Source organism: Neocloeon triangulifer, unplaced genomic scaffold, assembly GCF_031216515.1.
Source record: "Neocloeon triangulifer isolate White Clay Creek 2 clone unplaced genomic scaffold, ASM3121651v1 ptg000008l, whole genome shotgun sequence".
Taxonomy (NCBI): Eukaryota; Metazoa; Arthropoda; class Insecta; order Ephemeroptera; family Baetidae; genus Neocloeon; species Neocloeon triangulifer.
This window is the reverse complement of record NW_026775550.1, coordinates 5,145,902-5,168,461: the sequence shown is the minus strand read 5'-3', so window position 1 is coordinate 5,168,461 and position 22,560 is coordinate 5,145,902. Positions and strand designations below refer to the sequence as shown.

General features: G+C 41.4%; 1 protein-coding gene across 14 annotated transcripts in view; it reads right to left on the bottom strand.

The window, feature by feature from the left end:
- LOC132194826 (protein alan shepard) overlaps positions 1–22,560 on the bottom strand; it is a 143,809-nt gene that overhangs the window by 83,996 nt on the left and 37,253 nt on the right. For 10 of the 14 annotated variants that reach the window (XM_059616366.1, XM_059616368.1, XM_059616373.1 and 7 more), the window contains exon 2: positions 19,727–19,792. The exons of 3 other annotated variants lie outside the window; for them this stretch is intronic. In XM_059616366.1, the coding sequence (XP_059472349.1) occupies positions 19,727–19,792 (66 nt within the window). Of the gene's footprint in view, positions 1–2,969; positions 3,131–19,726; positions 19,793–22,560 lie in introns of those variants that run through there. One more of the 14 variants, XM_059616367.1, reaches the window with a different exon arrangement.

Sequence of the window (22,560 nt, the reverse complement as noted above, 5' to 3'; positions counted from 1 at the left end):
TTCAACTCCCAGCTGAAATTAATTACAAAATTATTTAAATTTGCAATTTCAATGGCGTTGTTTACTTTTCTAATTGCAAGTAATAAATATCACAGCAGAAATACATAGAACATAAATCGCCCTTTTTCAATCTAGAAAATCATATTCCAAAGGAAATTTAATGACACTAATTATATTCATAATAAAGAAATTAAATGCGTGATAAATTTTTAGCGAAGCAACTAAAATAGATTGAAGGCGAATTGATAATTCCCTGGGAGCGCATTTGAAGTGGGTTCTTTTAAATTGGACACATTCTTTGTTTGTTTTGTGTGAAATGTGCAGCGTGCCACTGGCGAATGGATAAACTGCCAACAAGTATTCGCGGCCCGAAGGCGCTCACATGCTTGTAGTACTCAATTGGGGTGTTGGGACATTCCTGGGCGCCGAAGGAACGCGACTTATTCGGCCGAGAATGCGTCCGGCAGCACAATAAAATGCATCTCGGCGGATAAATAATTTCCGGCCTCGGGCTGCGTGAATTTCATTTGAGCTGAATCGAGAGACGCGCGGATGCGGCAATGCGCACGATGATATATAAATCCTTTCATCCCGGCCTGGCTCTTTCACTCGAATAATAATAAATTATTTAAAATCTCTGCACGAGAAGGTCTCTCCGTGCATTATATTACTCTCGCACATAAAACGCGAGCGAGCGACTTGGCTGACTCGCAGAGGTCATAAGTTAGAGGGCTGAAAGGGAAATTATTCATGCCAACTTGAATGGGAAAGGAGCTGCCGGAGAAGAAAAAGAAGACGACCGAGCCTCCTTTCAATAGCCGCCCCTGCTGCCCGTAAAAATGCTACCAAATAATAATGCTCTTATGTAACCTGTAAGAATGCCATTCAGGTGAGCAGCCGCTTTGTCTGCGCGCTTTGCCTAACCCTCTTACCCGACCAGAGGCACGTTCGATTGGGAAAGCAACGGAAAATTCCAAAAGTCCGAAAAATAAAACGGTACTCCATGCCTCAAGTTTTTTTTCCCCACTTTTACTTTTCTGTGCCTACGAGTCGGGACAGAAACTTGCCCCATCAGCTTTTCTTTCGCCATCTCCGTTGCACGCGAGTGAGCAAATCGGGTCGCCATCACTTGTTCGAAACTCAGACAACGACAAAATTTACAATTTTCGCTTTCAGGCGTGAGTGGCGTAGTGGTTTGAGTGTTAGGCTACCAATACGAAGGTACAGAGTTCAATGCTTTGACGTTGTTAGCGCGTCAAAAAGTGCTCTGTATCGTCACTCATGTTCGGGAGGTGTCGCAAGGCGCCGAACTTGTCTGCTCGAGGTTTGTGCCGTTTCCTCGAGTTGTTGGAATTCCTGCACCAAATGGGGGCATTTCATAAAGTCCAGCGGCACCTGGCTAATTTGGTAGACTTTCCAGCCGATAAGCACCGAATGGAGCTTGGCAGGATCATAGTCTATTCAAATGAATCACAAAAAAAAAAAAAAAAAGATGTGAAACAAAATGCGGCACAATGGAGACTGAACTTTTTATTTTCAAATTTCATTATGCTTCTTGGTTGACCTGAATGACATTCCTTGAGCCTGAAAGGATTTTATTATAAAAGTGGGTTTAGTGTTGCGTGGGTTGCATAATTTGGGTGCGGGAAAAAAATTCCTCCTTCAAACTTGATTTGACAGAAAAATCGTCAAGAATTGAAAATTTTGGAGCAAGTGAAGGCTCCCCAGCAAATCACCCTTTTTGTCCTCGCACGTCGAAACGCGGGTCGCCGAACGAATCAGAAAAGAAGGCGCGGCCGATATATTCCGTATGCGGTGTGTGGCGTGAGAGAAAAATTGGGATAATTAACTAACGCCAGCGGGCGTCCGCTTCCATGTTCCCAGGGGAGATTTCGCTCCGTTTGTTTTTTGTGGTGCGCGCGAGTTGCAGCAACATGCTTGCTTGCGGTCTGTTGCTTTCGAGAGACAAATACAGGCGGTGGGGACGCGCCAGAGACTAATGTGTCCAGGGTGCTGCTTTTTCGACTTTTTGCGCCCCAAAAAGAGCAGGTTAAGCGGTGCAAAGTGTTGGTTTCGCCGACGCGCTGTTGCGTCAGGGAAACTGAACGTGCCGCTGTTTTTATTGGAAAAGCGACGGAAGACGGTCTAACTACTATGCGGAACTTTCAGCAAAGTTATAATACTGCGCCAAAAGGCCGTTAGCTGCATCTCAAGATGCTGCAACGAGGATGAAAGTTTGCCAATTTCCGGATTTTATATGGCAAAGACTAATGTGTGGTAAAGTTAATAAGCAGACAAATATTTATAATGTTATTATCTGGAATTTAAATCTTTCATTTAAAATATTTGACAATTTATAATATTTTGTTGATTTGTAGCTCTTTCTTCTTTCCTTGTTTTGTACTATGTTGCAAATGAGGCGCATGGGTCATTACATCGTGGTGACGGTGACGCCTCATTCAATAAAGATCAATAATAATAATTTAGCGGTTTTCAAAGCAGATTTATAAATTTTTGGAAAATGCTGAGTGCATTTTAAATGAATCAATCTCCTCCTCTAAAGTAAAGAAACGCAACTAAAATTTCTTTTGCTTTGAAAAAAAAGGAAAATTAAACAGATCTGCTTGTCAAAACTTTTGAGAGTTGAAAAAGTTAATTAGTTTGAGACCCCTGGAATTCAGTCTGGTATCATTTTTGCAGATGAACGACGCCCAAAAGCCGGAGGCGCGCGACAATCCGTCCAATTAGCCCGTCGCGTTCTCCAACACGTCCATTACACGCCGAGGCCCAAATTAAATTCCTCCGGCGACACCCTTATCTCTGCGGGCCACGCACCACCCCCGCACACACGCAATCGGATGAAAAACTCCTTCTACTATGCTCATCTCGCCCTCTCTCTCACGTATGCAAATTGGGCGCCGCGCGGACACGCCCACCGGTACGAATTTGGGTTCGGGGGCGAAACTCACCCCGTAAGAACTTGCGACGTAGGTCTGCACCCTGTTGGCGGCAACCACACTATCGGCAGTCAAAACAGTGGCACCGTTCCATGGAGCTGTGGCTGTAGGCATTACCGCGACGGCAGCGTTCAGCATAGCTCCTGCCCGGCGTACGGCTCGTAGTGCACTGACTGCTCACCGCCGCCGCCGCCCCTCGCCTCTTCTCCCCGTTCTCCCCTTCCCCTGCCGCCGCCGCCGCAGCCTCCGTCCGTCGCCGCCGAGCGGAGAACGCGACTCTCTCCCGCTGGTGGTCACCGGCGCACGCAACCTGCCTTCGTTTTCCAAACCGAAAATTTTCCTTTTTTTCTTTTTCAACATTTTGTACGAGAGATTAACAGAGGTAGCACGCACATGCAACTAACTTTCTTGCTTATTTTTTTCCCAAAGCCAGTGAGAAACTTGGGGAAAATTATTTACTGCAGCATTCAATTTTGCACGCTCAACAAAATCAGTCTTTGTGAAAATAACGATTATTTTTCGTCCTCGTCCACTACACTTTCAAAGTCGTCATTTCAAGTGTAAACTTATTTTTATTTCAATTTTAGCTCTACAAGTCATTTTCACCTGCCTTGACAATAAACAAACAATTAGAAATAATTAAAAATGCAATCAATCAAGTTCCAAATTGATGCACACGTATTAAAATTAAATTAGACCTCACAGATTTCACAATTTTCATTCCAGCACCTACCACGCATGAAATTAATGATAAAAATCAATATTGCTTTTTTTTCCTGCAGCATTCAAACGAACATGCAACCTAGCGATGGCGCTTTTGTACCTTTTTGCCACATTAGGGCTACTTCAGAATCTGTGATTTAGCCTTTGTGCATGTAAATTTATACAATTTATATCTGGCGTGAGCGCACCGCTGTGAGCTGTCAGTGTTTATATTTATTTTGAGAGGTGTGGGCGGCAAAGGGTTGCTTTGATGAGCGGCGTTTTGTGAATGTGTGCGGAAAAAGCAGCCGAGGTGAGTCGCCTCGAAATAAAGAGAACCTCTTGTTTGTTTAATGTTATATTAATTCTACTGGATTTTTGTCATTCTCCGCTTTCGGAGTCAAAACGCGTTTTTGTTTGTTTGCTCTAATGTGGGAAAAAGCGAAGCGAGACATCAAATAACAATTTGTGGCGAATTCGTTTCTGGCTGTCGCACGTTGGCCAAGTGATACGTCAAAACGAAAAGTACTTGACAAAAAGTGGAAATGTCCAGAGCGACAGAGTAAGGGTAGATAAAGTGGTGGCTGGTTTTCGAGTACTTTTTGCGCAGGTTGTGTTTGTTAGACGAGCGGCTGCGTATTCAAAGAGAAGCGCAGGAAAATGAGAGGAGAAAATTTAACATGCAACGCCATGGGCGCTTTTTTGCGAATATACAAAATTGGTTTACAAGCTGTTTAAATTGCGACATTGTTCGCTCTCATGATACAAATTTAGCTCCGGCAGTTTTCCTCATTCTGTCCCAGATGGAAATGTTACCCAGAAATTTAAATAAGCTTTCAGTAATAGGGCATATTTTAAAATTAATTCTTTTAGGCGTTGGAAAATTTTTAGTGTATTTTTTAAAGAAGTTGTAAATTTTCATCAAGACTTTGTAATTTTCAATTCTCTGCGCAAGGAGTTCTTGAAATTTTTAACGAGAAGAGAAAGAAAATTCACGTGCCTTATTTTTCTTTGTCCAAATTAATATACAGTTGCGTTTATTTTTGATTCTGTCTGAGCCAAAAATAATTGTAGCGTGAAAGTGACGAAGCGGGGGCAGGTGTGCACGAGCGCGTGCCGTTTAATTCCACTGACTTAATGAACTTCGCTTTAATTCGTCATTCACAAATAGATGCCGGTCTGGTCCAAGAGAGCACACGCCAGACTGCGTCGTCTGCTCACTCGCTTTTGTCGCTCGGACCCTTTGCCGTCTGCCCGGCTGCGCGCTGTCATTATCGTGATGGAAATAATTGATTAAAAGTGACCTGCGCTGCGGCGAACTGCTCGTCGCTTTCGGGCTGACGTAATTGCAACTTTCGGCCTCAATGATTGATGAGTTAGCTTTGAATCAAAATTTCGTCGGCCGGTGTTTGTCCAGCCGGGCTGCTTTGAGGAGAAAACTGCGCGTGTGTGATATATTGGCTGTGGCGTGTCCTGAGTGCTCTGCGGCGGCTTTTCCGCGAGCCGGACCACTCAATTTTGGGCTACCGTGACGAGTTTCGTCTCCGCTCCATTGCGCGTTTTTTGCCGCGTCCACTCAGAGTGTGCGTCCACCTACGGTCAAATTGCTTTTTGAATTGACCTGGAGCACCCTCCAGTATAAAATTTGGCACAATCCAATTTAAACTCAAGCGATTCCAATTAAATAATTAATTTGTGTGTCCTCCACAATAAACAGCTAGATTTGAACTTGCGGAACTTGATTTTCACCTTTTGAACACAACGATTCAGGAAGTAAAAAAAGAAAATGCAAAAATTACAGATATATAATTTTTTTTCAAAATCAAAGGTAACTGGAAACAATAAATAAAACGTTTGAAATATATTCCATTGAAGTTATACAAACTTTTAAATCTGTGATATCTGATTTTGCACTTCAGGGATTGAAATCAGATTTTTTTAATTTAATTTTATTTTATTTTGTCTATAGCAATGCCAAACACTGGTCAGAATGATTTGAAAATGACCAAATGTATATCAAAATCAAATCAAAACCTTTATCATTGAAGACCATGATCGTTCTAGTCATCCATCTCAAATTTATTCCCATCCTCCCTTCCTCCAAAGGAACGCATCATTTACAGAAGAGAATCATCCTCGCAGGAATTCATCTTGAGTCGCCGAGCCAATTCGGCTTGATTCTGCTTCACTCTTCGCAATTTTTCTTGGTGGAGGAAAGGCACTTTTCCATAACCGGTCGGAATAGAAGCTGCAGAAATCCCTTTCTCTTGAGACTGGCAGCCGCAAAAGTGGCTCGGCTTGATTCGTATCAGCAGCCAAATTTGCAGCGAATAAATCGAGTCGAGTCTAGAGAGGGGCTGCAATTTTCTTTGTGCTCGGCGCGCGCACTGGCGCATTAGGTACACGGGCTTTGAATTTCTCGCTCTTTGAGCCAAAAGCTGCACGGTCCCGAAACACCGCAGACGTGAAATAGTGCCAAAGTGCGGATGAGGATGCAAGCGAGAGAGAGGCAGCCAAAAGTGCTGCTGGCTGGTTATGGGCCATAATGCTGTCAAAACCCCTTGAACACACCCACCAGCCCCTTTTACTTTTCTTCCTCCACCCTGCCAGAGAGCTACCCTCATAATTCTGCCCCGCGCCAGAACAAAAAAAAAAACCGCCCGCCGACTCTCTCGCAGGTGACGTCACCGACGCACGTGAGCCAAGACGAGTTTTGCACCCCCTCACCTGCCAGAAGTTTTATCCCCTTTTTCCCGACAGGGGTCACCGACGAGCTCCTTTCCTTTTCCGAGTGCGCGACAATCGTTCTCGTGTTTACACGCGCTTTTCATCGTCTCGTTCGTTATTGTAAAAGTTTGTGCCGCGTAAATTCTCTCCCGTTAATCCGAGACGTAATTAATTCCAGTACGAAGCACAAAGAACTTTCCAACTCGGTTTTTGAACGTCCAAATTTTTATTTATTCAGCAGGTCGAGTTTAAAAATGATTTTCATCGCGCATACAAACGCGAGGATTGTGCATAATTAAGTGAAAAAATCAACACACAGTCTCTTTCAACTAGAGCGCAATTAATCAGGGGCTTATATAAAATTTTATTACTCTCTTGAAACGATGCCATCAAGAACTGCTGCTGTCACCCAAGGGAAAAAATTTTCTGCGCTTACATTCCTTCATTAAGGTCGAGATGGAGGCAACTAATGCAATATGCGAAAATTATACAGACTTTAATTATGCTTTTTTACTTGTAAATTCTTTTCCGCTAAACTCTCGGCTATTTGTTGATCCCCGCGTCAAATCAGGTTTGCCTCGGCTCTTTCGAAAGGCAGAAATAATTTTTCCTGTGACTCGTTCTGCTCTTTGTTGCAGGTTTATATATTTTATACAAGCTCGCGGCAGACGTGATGTTGTTCAACTTATTCAATTGCTCTGGCAGACCGAGGCGCAAGCAATTGAACGATCATGACTTTTCCTACGTTTCCCACAGCAATTGTTCTTCAGTTTTGTGTTATTAAGCAAGCATGACTTTCATTATTGTATTGATTATTCAGCACACTGGAGAAGACACGTTTCTATTTTTTTTGCAAGTGAGCTCAAGGTGCTTTTCAATCTTAAATTCGGCTTTAACATTTTAATGCTTTAAAAATGTTAATTTTGTAAAAATGTGTGCTCGGCTTTATTGCCTTGCTCTCTAGTCGCATTAAGCTCCGGTCGATAACAACTACGATAGAAGCAGACTGGACTTATAATTCTTTTCAAATGAATAAACTTTATTAAAAAAAAAAATCTGAAATATATTTTAACATTGTGCGATACAAATCTAGAAAGTAATGTATTATTTTTCAAAATTTAAAAATATATGTTTGCCAAATTCTCAAAGTAGATAATACTGAATCGATTGAGACGGATTTTATCAAAATCAAGTTCATACACACGTGTGCGTCCGAAGCATACATTATTTCATACACACGGTCGTGACAGGAGACAGAGCTAATTAATTGGCAAGAGCCAATTTGGGCGCTATTAGTTTCGCAGATTGGATGAGAGAGCTTGTCAATTAGCTGTTCGGCGCGCACGCGAGAGATGCGCCGCCGCTCTATCTACAAAATATACCTGCTTTTGCGCGCGAGAGAAATTCGGCTTTGTCTCTTTCACTCGACATCCCAAACCGGGAAAATTCGGCAGCTATATAACCTAAGCTAATACTTGGCCCGGCGGGTTTGAGGCCTTTGAAGTGTGTATTTCGCCCCGGTGAGGCATTCCCTCCTATATGCAAAGTATGCATGTGTGCTCGCTCTCCTTGGCGTGCATTAGCGATGCAGGCATGTTATCGCTCTGCTGCTGAATTTGAGATTTTGCAATATCCGCGCGCGTCTCTCGCTTTGCCGCTTTGAGGCTCGAATTTTTGAGCAGAATACTTTTGGCAGCCGGCTTGCCAAAGTTTGGCAGAGAGTGAGAGAGAGAAAGAGCTTCCAGCGGATCAAGACAATGCAGAGCCAGATTAATCTCAGACCGCAAACTGCCATGTTTGTGGGATGCTTACATTTTTGCAGGAATATTTTGATTGATGGCGGAAAGTTGGCAAACTCAGGTCGATTTTACGGCTGGCGAAATCGCAATTCCCAGACGTTAATGGTTTTTCCACATCCTATGTGGAAAACATGGGCTGAATTTCGCTTAAAATTTCTCAGTTTTGGCTAAATTTAAATTTCAATCGATTAAATGATTCAACTTAATTAAATGTAGTGAAGTGATTTTCCAATGAAAAATTATTGTTAAGCGATAATTGTTGATTTCATTATTATTGAAATTAAAAATTTTAAAAAAGGTGTTCACGAAATTCAGAAGAAAGAAAACCGAATATTTCTCAAAGCCAAATTCAAATTGAATCTAACTTGAAGTACAAGACCTAAAAATAAATGTTAAAAATGTACTTTTCACCGCTTTTCATAAAGGGGCAAGAATATGCTTTGTTTGTGAAGCGTATAACAGACATTTAGACCGGTGCGTTTCCCAGTTTTTTATAGGGGCACTGGAAAAAAATCCCCTGCTGCTGGTTTTGTGCGGAAAAGTCACAACTGTTTCGTCAGCTAAGCGGATTAACTTTTCGGCGTTTCGTGGAAAATCTGCATGCGCTCTTACGAAGCTCTCAACTTTGTTAATAGCTAATCCTAATTAGTGCAACTCTAAAGTGCGCCGAAAAAGCAGGCAAAATCCGTTTAACGGTTTCAAAAATAAATTCCAAACGATTATTTTCCTCGCATCTGTCTAATCCTTTTTCGGCAAAGAAGAGAAGCATGTGCCGCGCATTTTTTTCCACGGCGCGACGATCATCATTCTTTTGAAATAAAAACGTCCGACGTGCATGAAGCCGCGGGTGCGCGGGATTCGAATTTTATGAAGTGATGGGTGCGCGCGCGAGATGATTTAATAATGTACGAGGAAGAAGAAGAAGAGCGGCTCCACCTTTTGTATACTTATACTTAGCGCACGCACATACACACTCACTCGGCTTTATCCACACAATGATGATTTATTACGTGCTTGTGCTAAGAGCCGACAGAAAAAGCAGCAGAAACACACGCATGCAATATGAGCTCCTTGGCGCGAGTTGAGAACAAAAGACGAGCGAAAATCGATCAATATGCTCTGGTGGTGCTCGCGGTGCCGGAATTTTTCACAAGGGCAAGAAAATCCTCTGTTTTTGTGTGAGAGAGAGAGAGAGAGAAATAAAAAGCCATTTTCTTTAGTTCGTCTCTGCGTCTGTCTGGAAAAGAAGAATGCCTGGCTGAAAATGTTTGGTGGTGCTTTCAACTTTTCTTATCGAAAACACAGCCTCGGCAGAAAGAGAAACATATTACCAACATCATCAAAGCTACAAAGTTGCTGGTGTTACAAAGAAGTAGAAAAAGCTTCGAGAGAGTGGATGTTTCTGGTCGAGAGAGAAACCGGTTTGATGGAAAATCTGTGTTTGTTGCTCTCCAGGAGAAAAACGCTTGGGCTCCCTTATAATTATAATCATTCTGGATTCTCCTCTGGCTGCGGTATCAACTCGAGGATCAGCGCGTATTGAAATTTGAGAGAGAGACTCACGAGAAAAAAAATATACAAACAAATCCGTCGGGATAAAATCTATTTTATTAAAAATAAATCCAAGGGAAACGCAAGACAGGAGAACGCAAGGGAGATGGATCAAATTTAATAGAGGAAGATTGCTTTTTATCTCAGTTGAAATTATTCAATTTAATTCTGAACATGATTACTTTCCTGGAGGCGGAAAACTACATAATTTTTCAAGACTTGTAAGTGTTCCGTGTATTTATTATTATTTATTCTTCTCGGCCTGTACAAAAATTTTGAATTTGGGAAAAAAAGAGAAGAAAGGGTTTACAACTAGCAGATGTCTCTTAAAACGCCCAACTTCAAACTCGAAATAAACCTATAGCGGAGCAAGACTTATTTGTCAAACCAAACAGACTGTTGCTGACTGCGCAGTCCCCTCACATCATGATCCCTAGAATTTTCAATCATCTTCCCGATAGAATCAAAAACATTGATAGTTATCAAGTGTTTAAGAAGGAATTGGAATTAATATTCTACGACAAAATGTTCTATGACGTGCATGAATATTTTTTGTGTAAAATTGTGTGAACTGTATTTTAAATGTATTTTAAATTTAGTAAGCTGTATTATAGTTATATTGAGATATAGCTGTATTACAGTGACCTATTCCAAAGATTATTTCTGTACATATGTTGATCTATACGGAATAAATATTATCTGAATCTGAATCTGAATCTGAAAAGAGACACGGCCGCCGCGGTAAACCCAAGGGCAGCATAAATTAATTTAAAAAACTTTATTTACAAAAACTTGAACTTGGAACTGCAACAGGAAAATAACGGCTTGGAATCCTTTAAAATTCAAAATGCAATTTAAACAATTAAGTACTTCAAAAACTTTTGGTCTTCAAACCTCAAAAGAATGACAATATTTGGAACATATATTAGGAAATGTTTAATTTATTTTTCAAGAATTAATGCCAATTAAGATAATATGAATTGAAGCTCGAAGGGCGGCGCTGTCTGCATTCAACTTGGGCGAGAGAGCAAGCAGATTTGGTTACTTGGTGCTCTCATGTCACAATGTGTTGAGAGTGACACTCGTCCTGCAGTCTGACGCCGAATAAATTTCCATTGTTAACCACGGCTGGCGCGCGAATTAACACGTCCTTATCGCTGGTGTGCGTCTTGGTGCCGAATCCAGCAAGTCGTCGTCGTCGCCTGCTCGCGCCGCGATAGCGCGAAAACAATTTTCGCAATTAGGCACCCGGGCTGCAGGCGTAGTTTCAATTAAGATAGGAGCTGCTGCCAAACCATTTAAGTAAGACGGCTGCTCTGTCTTGGAGAAACACGCTGCCGGCGCAATTTGAATTTCCAACTCGCCACACCCCACTGATGCAAACGCTTGCGTGGAAATAATTCGGTTTGCAGCAGCCAGTGTGTGTTCCGATTCGCCGACCACGGCAAACACCACATTTGAAAGTTGCCCCCTCGATCGGACCCGTGTTTGATTTTGCGATCGCTTTGAGATTTCCAGTCCATGAACGAGACCAATATTGAATAAATTTTTCTGCCTCTCTCAACAGTAGCGAATTTTTGTCACAAATTTTATTCCTGGTGATAACAATTTTTTTCCTCCAAAATAATCCGAATTTTGATCTCTTCTTTTTTTTTAATTGGATTTATCACTCAATTTTTTAATTGAATTGAAAAATAATCTTTCAATTAGGAATATTAATTTATCAAAGTATTGAAGAAAAAATTTTATGATTTACTTAATTATTTTTTCTGCTGACTCAATTCATCGCGTTTGAAATAAAACGGAAGAGGCGATGACACTTGGAATTAACGTGTTCATTTTTCACCCCTCGGCGCGGGGTGAGAGATTTATTCTTCCTTGCGAAAATTCGATCGGCGACAAGAATAATGGCGAGCGTTAGGCGTCAAAGTAGTATTTCGTCCGCGGACGTGATCAGCACAAGTTTCCTGCCGAAATTTCTCTCTCTTTTATTGCTATCTCGCTTTGGCGTACAAACACGTGGGACGTATTTTGCTGCCGTTCGTTGCCTCGTCTGTGCAGATAACGTGTCACATGTAAATTGAAAATAATGCTTGCCTGTTAAACTATCGCGCGAAACTATCAGCTTGACCCTGCCCCCGCTTGTGACGCCGGAAGATAAATAAATAAAGAGCGAGCGATTGCAAAGAGGAGGAGACGACAGACGTTTGGACGGACAGGGATCAGCAGATGCAAAAAAAAAAACTCATTCAAAAGGGTCAGTCTAGATCCAAAAATAAATGAAGAAACGCAATAAGATGGATTTTCTTTTGAATATTAATAATAAATCAAAAACTTTGAAATTGTAAAATAAAAATAAGATTGACAAGATTACATACAAAAAAATCATGTATGTCTGGAATTGAAATCGATTTCGCTTTTGGTTTTTGCAATTTCTAGTTGAGACTGTTTATTTTTTCAACATCTGTTCTCCATCACTGGCTGGTTATTTCACATTTTTCCGACTGGTGGGCGTATGGCGAGCGCTGCCGGCTGCTGATTCCATCGCGAAATCTCCAGCAGCTTGGCAGGGAGAAGAAGGAGATTATTTTCTGACATGATACGCCAGTCAGCGAGACCAATTTGTGGCTTCTGACGTGCACAAAACAACATCAAAGAGTGAATGCACGCCGACCGAGCGCTGCTGCATTGTACAGCATGTTATTATTATTTTTTCCGGCGCTCGGCAGCTAGATTTGTAAAATGTATATTTTATACTGTCAGCGTGTGTTTCACGAGAATTTCACACATCGAGCATTATTTCGAGCACAAAATCGAGAATAATGGGTAATGAATGAGGAGGGAAAAAATATAGAAGCAGTAAAGTTGTTTTTCCGCGCTATAAAAGAAATTTTCAACCAGCATAAAATCGAGTGTAATAAAAAATTCCTTTTATGGCGCTGTAAAAAATATTGAGAGAAAGAGACTGCATTATAAGAGAGCGCGACGGTGGCGGCGAAAAAATTCCGAATTTGCCTAATGGATCGTGTGCCATTAATCCGGCAAAGTTGCTCTTTTCTTTTGGCTCTCTGGTGAAGGAAAACGCGCCAATAAAATAATAACACGCCAATCGATACGCAATAAATAAGCCGCAAAAACCTGCAGAGCTTTTTCGCCGCCTTTGTCCCGGCGGCGGCTGCAGAGAGACAAATCAATTTAAATCCGGTTTTATTTGGCAGTACGGCAGATTGGCCGATAATATACGCGCAGTAAACAATGGTGGAAAAAATCGGCCTCTGCGCGAAAAAAACCTGATTAATTTTTAGCAGCGCAAGTCCGAGAGCGCGCACGGATTCTTGTGCTGCCGCGTGATATCTGATCGAATGTAAACAAAGGACACATTGTCTGGCTTGTCTCTGATTTCTTACTTTGTGCGGCACGGCCCCCTCGCATTGTGCAAAGTGGCGGAACTGGACCCTCTAGAGTCTTTAAAACTGATTTTTTTTAAATTTATTTATTTATCTATTTATTTATTTGTTATGATGAGACATTTCATAAAAATTTGATAAATCCTACCCTTTTGGTGAAATGGGAAAATTTAAAATTCGATTATTATTTGTTATTGCCAAAATTGTTGATGATTATTTACAAATTTTGCAAATATTCGCGACATTCCTGCTGAAAACGTTTTAAAATTTACATTATTTATTCACGAATTTTGAATTGAAAGGTTTGAACATTTTAGTTTCTGATTTCATTTTTTTTTTAAAGTTGCTGCAATAAAATGGATCAATTCGCCCCTGCTTGGTTTCAGATTTGTGCGATTGTGCGCTCGCTCGGTCTTCACTGCGATCAGCATGCGAAGATGGCAAATTTAACAGGCCAATAAAAATGATAATCAGGTCGCATTGTTCGCAGGCGGCGCGGCGGATTTGGAACGCGCAAATACACCTGCCTCCATCTCCCATCCGACCGCAGAACGAGCATGCATTATTATTTTTTGCCATAGGGTGCAGGTGCTCGCGGTGCTTATCTCGCACCTTGACACATAGAATCCTCTCCCAGCTGATCGTTATTGCTGTCAGGTGGGTGTGTGGGAAGACTAATGAGCTCCTTCTTTAAAACGCGCATGTATTTATCATTGCAGCGGCGGCGACACCGTTGGCATTGGCGCTCAGGTATGCAAGGATGCGCGCCCCCAAGGCTGAGGCGTCAGGTGCTCATCTCGGAACAGGCTAATGCCGTCGCGCGTGCACTAACGACCATTTGATTGAGCACGGAGTCTCAACTGCACTTGCATCAATTTCAAGTTTGTTTGCCTGGAAACCGCAGACAATGCCAATATTAATTAATTTATATTATTTGAAAAATTATTTTTGACTTCCGTTGTATGCAAATAACTAATATTCGGGGGGAATCAATCAACTTGCAACTTGAAACCTATGAAAATTTTGAAAATGTACAGTTTGTTTAAAATTAAGAAGAAAAAAATGGAAACAATTTCTTTTCGATTATCTTCCTGAAAAATTAATATTATATACAAACTATAGCTCAATGTTTAATATATATTTTCCTCCCCTTTTATAAGCAAGAAGCAAACCCAAGAATATTTATTTTCCCTTCAACTGAACTCTTAAATTAAATCTATTTTTTCCACATCTTCTAAAACGCTCTCCTCTTCGTCTAAACTAGTTCTAGCCTTTCCTGATTTTTGTGGAAGAAGCGCCCGCCTAATTCATTCTTAAAAAGTTTTAGCCTCTTCTAAACCCGCCGTCTTAAATAATCAACAAAAAACCTTCTACCACGACCAAGAAAACAACTAACGGAGAGAGAGCAACGACTCCAGCACGAGAGGATAATTATTTTATACACAAAATTACCCGTGTAAACCACGACAGCACTACTTCTTCTTTTTTTACGTGGCGCACACACAGCACAAGAACAAGAAACACACACCGCGACACCTGAAAGAATGAATTATTTCGTCTCACGCTGCGAGACGACTCGAGACTTTTCGCCGTTTTCAAACATTTCTGCGCCGATTTTTCTTTCTTTGCGACCACAAAAATTGTGTATGAACTGCTCGCCTTTTTTCTCCGTCCGTCCGTTTTTGTTTACATTCTGCGGTCGCGAGTAAATTACACCCATGTATTTTATGTAGAGCTGGAAAAAAGAAAGGATTCCTTTGCTCGAAATTGAAGTTTTGGAGGAGTCCTGCTTGCTGGATTCATGAGACGGGAGAGAATTCGAGCCGTTTGTCTTTTATTAACTCGGAGAAGCACACACACAGGAATGACACTTTTTGCCACTTTTCTCGAGGGAAAATGTGCGAAGCGGTTATCTGACCGGATTTTTGCCATTTGACCTCACTCGCCAGTCGGCGGCGGCCATTCCAGATCCGCGCTAAAAGCTTTGGCTTGTCATTGTACACTTCTATCAGTTCGTTAATTTATCTAGGCGATAAAAAGGCAGCTAACTTCGCAATTTATATAATAGAGTCTAGGAATTCCCTTTCTTGCTGATAAAAATGGGCCGCACTGAAGCAGAAATGGAATTATTTGAAAAAGTCGCAAATTTAAAATACTAAACTGCCACCTTTTAATGACTTTTTAATAAAGGTAAAAAAAGGAACATCATGAATAAATTTCATGTTCAAATAAATGAATGTTAAAATTTTTGTAAATTTAAAAGACCCCGCTTAAATTGCTATTTTTAATTCCCATCAATTTCTAATATGGAGTATGAAGGGATTTTATTTGCAAAAAAAATCAAATCACCTAATAGAGTTTTCCCAAGCATTGCAACACATGTGAGCCTCTTGCCGTACCATAGCAATTTTCGCAAATATTACGCGCGCAAATTGAATTTCGCCGGCGCGACGCCTCAGATTTTTCCCTTCATTCCTGGGCGAGCAAGAAAGAAACTTTGACAATCGCACACGGCCCATAGCGCGCCGCACAATCTCTCTTACAACTGGTGCAAGAGTCAAGGGGCGTCGTTCGAACCACTGCAAAACATCCGCAAAGGAATTGTGTCTCTCCATACATACGAACGAATTTGCAAAAAAAAAATATTTATTCGCATTATTACGCATTCACACAAAGCTGCGCACGCTCTCTGGAATATATGAAAATATTAGGCGCGGCGTCGCATTGCCGCTGTTGCTCCGTCATACTAGCTTATTTTGGTGTGTCGTTTAAAAAAATTATACAGTCTCGCAAATTCTCGTGTAAAACGCAGAAGGGGACACTACTACTTTTCAGTTCCTCCCTCCGTCTTGCATAAATAAATTATTAACTTTTTTGTGCTGCTGCGCCTCCACTGGCTTCATTTCAAAAGGCACGCACACCAAACGTGGCCATTTACAATTCAAATGTTTTGCCAGCGCTCTCACTTTAGATTGCAAGTAATATTCGTTTGATTTGTCGATCCTCTCTCTCTCCTGCCTGCTGAAAATAAAAGTAGAAAAACTCCTCTGTTTCAATTTATATGGCAGAGCCGTCTCGCACAAAAGAACCAATCAGCTGCAGCACTTCTTGCTGCTTAAATACTCTTTTCCCCGGCCAGGCAGCGTAATCGAATTTCCTCTTTTATTTCTCCTTTGACTGCTGCATGACGAGAAACGCTTCCATCAAATATACATTATTTGCACAACTGGAAAAAGAGACGGCCGATCAAAGTTTTAATGCCGGCTGTGCTCTTTTGTTTGCTTTTTGTGCGCGCTCGCTTTTTCGCGGACCGGCACAGAATTCAATCTTTTTCTCAAATGGCGCACCAAGACGGAGGAAAAGAGGAGGAAATTTCTAAAAGCACTCAATTTGATCGGTTGTGACATTTCCTTTAAATTCAAAATTGAAAAAATGGTATGTATACTTTTCCCCAAAAGATAATTTTGAATAAAATTTAATAAATGGCAAAGATCGATTTTTTTAATCGTCTCCATCTCAAACCATTTTTGCCAATTACTTCAAGGCCAGCCGAAGAATGAGGATTAATTGTGTCGTTCACAAGGCGGCAGAAAAATTCCGTCCATTTTCATTTTCTCGTTGTCAGGCGCAGGCGAAATTCCAATCGTGCCGATGGCGTATTAATTTGCGCGTCACGGACGTCTTCTATATATTGAAATTCGGGCGTCTGGACGAGCTCTCGCAAAATCGGCTGCGCGCATGTGACCCTCTTTTTTTTCGAGACGGATAACGCGCGTCAAAGGAGCCGCCCTGACCCGCGTATAGGATGTATTAAAGAAAATCGGGGCTCACCTGCTTCAAAGTTGAAAGCGCGCCGGGCAGAATGCAAAAATAGCATTCTCTTTGTGGCTTAATTTGGCTGATTATTCAAAACACACACACAAGCCACAGACGTGCTGGCTGTTGTGCATGCGAGACTGTGCGGTGCTCCGCTGGTCAAAGAACTCTCGCGTCGGAGCGAAAAACTTGTGCGCCAAAGCCACACTTTATACTCTCTTTGAGACGAACGCCGGCGACGAGCACCTCAAAGAAATTTTCATTGGCAAAGGGAGAAATTATTAATAATTGACTCAAAGGAAAGGTAGATTTTTTTATTATTCATATCAAAATTTAATATTTAACCGGTGTGAGACAAAGAAGAAGTTTGCAATCGCTATATATATAGAAAAATAATCCACTCAATTTAATTTTTCAAAAATTTTCTTATGTATGTGATTTGTCAGCCTTTTCCATTATTCTCGAGATTTTCCTACATTTAATCCGGTTTAGTAACTTTTCATGCATTTTGCCCATTTTTTTTGGTTTTAATTCCAAGACGTGTATATTTTTCTGACTGACGCCTGCCAATTTCGTCTAAATCTTTTGACATTTGAGTCGCTTGATAAATATTTGCTCGGCTGACGTCTCCGCGCCAGTGGCAGCAGATGCGATGCAGTGAGGGGGGCGTTCGTTCAGGAAAGCCTCGATTTGGCCCTAGATCACAGAAATGGGGTGGCTTCTGCGCCCCGGCATTATACCTTTTTATATTTTATATCGACCACGTGCTGCAGAATATATGATCGGAATTCGTGATGTGCGGCAGCGGTGTGGTTGGTGCGCGCGCCAAACAGCCCGCGCCGAGCCAGCAGCGCTCCAGAGAGACAACTTTGTATGGGGATGCTTCGGGCCATAATAACTGGATTCTCGCAGAGCAGCCGAGCCGAGCCGACCACGCCCCTGCTCATTTTGCAAATAAAACTTGGGGCAACGCGATCCGCAGTTAAAGGGCCATAAACTCTGCGCCAGGGTTTTCCGTTTTCGTTCGACCAAAAGGGGTCTTTCGTTATTTTTTTTTTCGTCTCGCTACTGACGTTTGGCGTCGCGGCAAATGAGCCGGAAAGTTAATTCAATTTGCGTTTCAACATACCGGCCAAATTATTTAATTCGCTCCATTGCGCTCTGCCTCTTGCCTTGTGAACTGTAAAAGTGATCACTCGTACTTTGATTCGCCGCGTCCAATAACGTTTCTAAAAGAAGAAGCCAAATCGGCGACATTTTATTTTCAAGAAGTCACTTCAGCGAAATATTTGAGCCCCCTTAAAAATAATCTTATCGATATTGACTTTTAATTCAAAGATATAACTGGAATAAAAATATCTGCATCGATTGAATAAAAAAGTAATATTGAATGTTGCTAAACTTCGTTGAAGACAAAATTACTCCAATAATCTACGTTTTTTCATCGATCGAATTTTAAAACTTTTACATTCTAATTTTCCAGTTTGAAGCGACACTCAAAAACTAAACAGCAGCATCAATTGCATTCTAAGAAAATCATTCTTCCGCAAGAAAGACCAAATATAAAAAAAAAATAATAGTGCGGTTCACGTTATCAAATTTCACGCGCAAAATCCGCTCCAATTTTTCACGCTTGGCGAACTGTGCAGGAAAATCATGCACTCGCCCAAATAGAATTCGGCGCCAAAATCGTGGCGGGCGTTTTTGTCCCTCTTTGCATATGCACATTTATTCCGGCACTTATTTTAGCGGAAGAGCCTTTCCGAGGCAATTTTCTGCCATCTCTCGGGCTGCCTCCTTTAACAAGATCTCTCGTAATGAAACGCTGTGTCCCTTTCGCTCCAATTTCCAGAGAGCCTAGTCCCACTTCTGGCCGGCCGCCGAGTCTCAGAGCTTTCTGAAATATAAATATTGCAGTCGCAGCAGCAGCCGAGAGCAAAGGGTGTTGTGTTTATTCTCTGCTCTCGGAGGAAATGGAAAATGAAATATAACACTGGCACGAACGCAAGCCGCCTTTGACTTCTTTCTCCGGCCATTCGCCGCCGACGACGACAATGGGGTTTTTGTATTATACGCTCGCTGCCTGCCTGTTTTTGGCAAAATGCAATAAAGGAATGGGAGAAGTGCTTTTTTATGTAGCAAAAAGTAATGACGTATCAAATTGTGTTTTATTATGACTTGTCGCTAGCTCGCGTGTGTAAAAGGTTGGCGCAGAGACACAGTTTTTTTTTCTACGCGAGAGCATCAGCAGGTGAAAGGGGAGGAAACTGCGAAATAAGATTTTATTTTTCCTAAAAGGCGCGGAGATGAGGTCCTTCAACGCTCGAAATAGCAAGAAGGCTTTTGTGAAATTAGATTATGATGTTTTGGTCCCCTCAAATGAAGTGAAAAAATTCAAAAGGATTCTAGGAATGTTCTTTAAAACAACTTTTTGTGCTTCTTCATGATAGTATTTAAGAAATCTGACGCATAATGATTTTAATTGCAGTATTTCGTTATGAACATTCATTATTATTTCCAATTTTTAAAAACTTGTTTAGAAGTGTTTTTTGTCCTAAAAGAATAAAAAAAACTGCTTGATGCAGAAAGATTTTCACAAGGAAGCAGATTTGCTATTCTTTTCTGCTCGTCAAGAGCGCAGTTCTGCAAACTAACAATTGTTCTTAGAAAACTGGAAACCGCTCCTGAGGGCGTCACTCGAGTCAAGAGGCGAAGTCTTTTTGTCCGCGCGCAAGGCACTAAATGCATTCATAATTTTTGTACTCACTGCTGACGGAGCGAAATCCTCCGAGACGTCTCCTTCTGCGGAAAAGCGCAATAATCCGGTACTCACCTGAAACAAAAAAAGAAAACGGAAAATTATAAAAGAGAAAAAGGCCGGTTGGCTTCGTCACTTGCGGGGGTTGGCACTTCTGCTGCCCATATTGCAGCAGCCACGTGTGAGTGAATTAAACAGAGAGGAATCAATAAAATAGGCCGGCCCGGCAGTCAGTCAGTTCGGTCGGTCGCTTCGAGTGACATTAGACAGGCCGTGTGATGGATCGCCGCAGCCAGCCAGTGAGCAGACGTGCAAGATTCCAATCAAAGGCATTCCGCGTGAATAATGTGAATAACAGCACGGCCTGCTGCTTTTTCGGAGCGAAAACTCCTCTCGGGCGCCATAATGGCTTTTCAACGCTCAACCAACATCATTTTATATTTTTATATATATTTATGTATTTATTTAGGACAGGGGAAAAACAAGGGGCCATTATATATAAATTTGTGTAATAAATAAAGTTTGCTCTATGCTGCCGCGGGGTGTTTGGTGCCAAGGCATATTTTGCATAAATTTTTCCCGCTTGCCGCGCCGACCGCTCTCTCGAACAAATTGCGCATTGATCATTCGAATAATGTGCAGGGAAAATTGCAGCCGTGAATTACGTGTGCGCACATACACGCGGGGTGAACTATAATGCATCGAGAGCGCGTTGTTTTCTGCCGATGGCATCTATTGTCCTCGCCATGAACACACACGTACATAAAATATGCATGCCCGCACGCGAGCTAAAGGTTTTCAAGAGCGCGATGCGTGATTTTTCGCATACCTGACGATGACAGGGCTCGATTTCGTTCATGTCATTTTAATTATTCATACAGTTGGAATGCACGAAACAAAAACGCCAAATGAAATAGTAAAAGTTATAAAAAATATCATCAAAACTCGTCTTTTTTTAGTTTCTACACTTTACAGCAAGATGCAAAATTTATTAATTATTTTCCTTTATTTTATAAGATATCAGTTAAAAAATTCTAATTTATTTTTATAGCCACCTAAAACTTGGACTTGATGTAAGATGTTGTATATTTCATATTTGTACCTGAATGAAGAATAAATCAATGAAAAATGCAGTTAAATTTGAGGCCTGTTTATTTAGTTACTTTATTTTGTAGAATTTTCCACTTGAATGTTTTTAATTAAAAATAATAATATAATTTAGTAACTTGTTCATCTCCTTCATTTAGTAGAATTCCGTTATTTTTATAGTTAGGAAGAAAAAAATGCACATTTTAAAGTTCCCCTCTCTTGGAGGACACTTTGCTATTATTTTTTAATTTCAAGCCTTCCGCTGAAAAATGCGGCGTCCCTGACACGGTTTGGAATTCGCGTTGCACTCGTTAGTCGGAGACGCAAATGGAATTGCTCAATTTTTCCGCGAAGCCATTAGAGGCAGCATCTTGATCCACTCTAAGACAATAATTGAGTGCTAAACGCAGACGATTACGGGCCGTTTCGCATTCCGCGCCGTGCAGATCAATCGACCTTGGGAGCGAAACTCGAGCGAAAATAATGAGATACTAGTCAATGACCTATGCTACTGTAAACTGCAGAGTATACTTTGGTTTCAAAAGCGACGCGGATGCCTGAAATAGACATGGCGCACAGGTGCGCTCAGAATAGAAGCGGCGGCGCGGCCGCTTTTTGCAGCGTCGCCTCCTCAATCCTCGATCCGGATTCCGAGTGAGAAAAAATGGTCGAAATGGGCCGTGTCGCGAGACTCATTATGCAAATACATGCGCGAAAAAGGCACGCATTTAAAAAGCTGAGTAATATTTCAAACAGGAGAGAGACAAATTTACGGAGCGGGTTTTTAAAATGAAAATAAACAACATCATCAAGAAGTTTGGTCGGTCGCTTGGAAGAAACAAGTTCCTTGAACTCGCGCAGCGGCCGAAAAGGTGTCTATTTTACATAAATTGAAAGGTGCGCGCATAAAAAGTCGGAGAAAACGGCTGGAAAAGGGATAAAATGATAGACGTTCGTTCGGAGGAGAGGAAACGGGTGGGCTAATCCATTAAGGCTGCATTCTTCCTGAGCGCAGGGAATGCTACGTTTTGCCCCTCGACACTGTGCGTAAAGGTATAATTTTAAACTTGTTGTGACGTCGAGTGGCACATAAACAGAGCCGGCTTTTAATAGTGGAGCAAAAGTTACTTTTCTAGGGCCGTCGGAGAGCAACTTGCGCTGCTGCTGGATTAATCCCTCGGGTTCTGCCTATTTTATGCAATTTGCGGCACCGCGGCAAGTGGTGCGCGTCGTTTTTCAAAGCAGAGCAACAATTTTCTTTTTCTTTTGCAAGTTAAATCCGAAATCTGACGCTTATTTGTTATTTTAATTTTGCCACGCATTTGTAGAAAATGTAAGTGAACAAATAATTATAAAAAAGCAGTACAATGTTTGAAATTGATGCAGGAGCGAATAATGAATTCGGTGACGTCACCACGAGTGCTTTAATAACCAGTGTGACCTTGGCAGTGGCAAAGATCCTCTTGCTCAGAGACCAAATGTGGATAAATTTGGATAAATTTAGTTTACAAGATGCGCAAAAGTAAGAAATGGAATTTTATTCACAGATTTTGAGACTATCAAATTTTGTTAGATATGTAAAATTCTATTTAACAATCAGGAGGTCAATTTTTCTACAGTAAAAAGTATTGCACGGTACAAGTACTTTGAATCTCAAACCAGATTTTATTTTTAATTGTCCACGATTCAATTCAAAACCTCCCTGCATTCTGTACAAAGTCCCAAATCAGGTGTTTCAGAATGACTTCATTAAT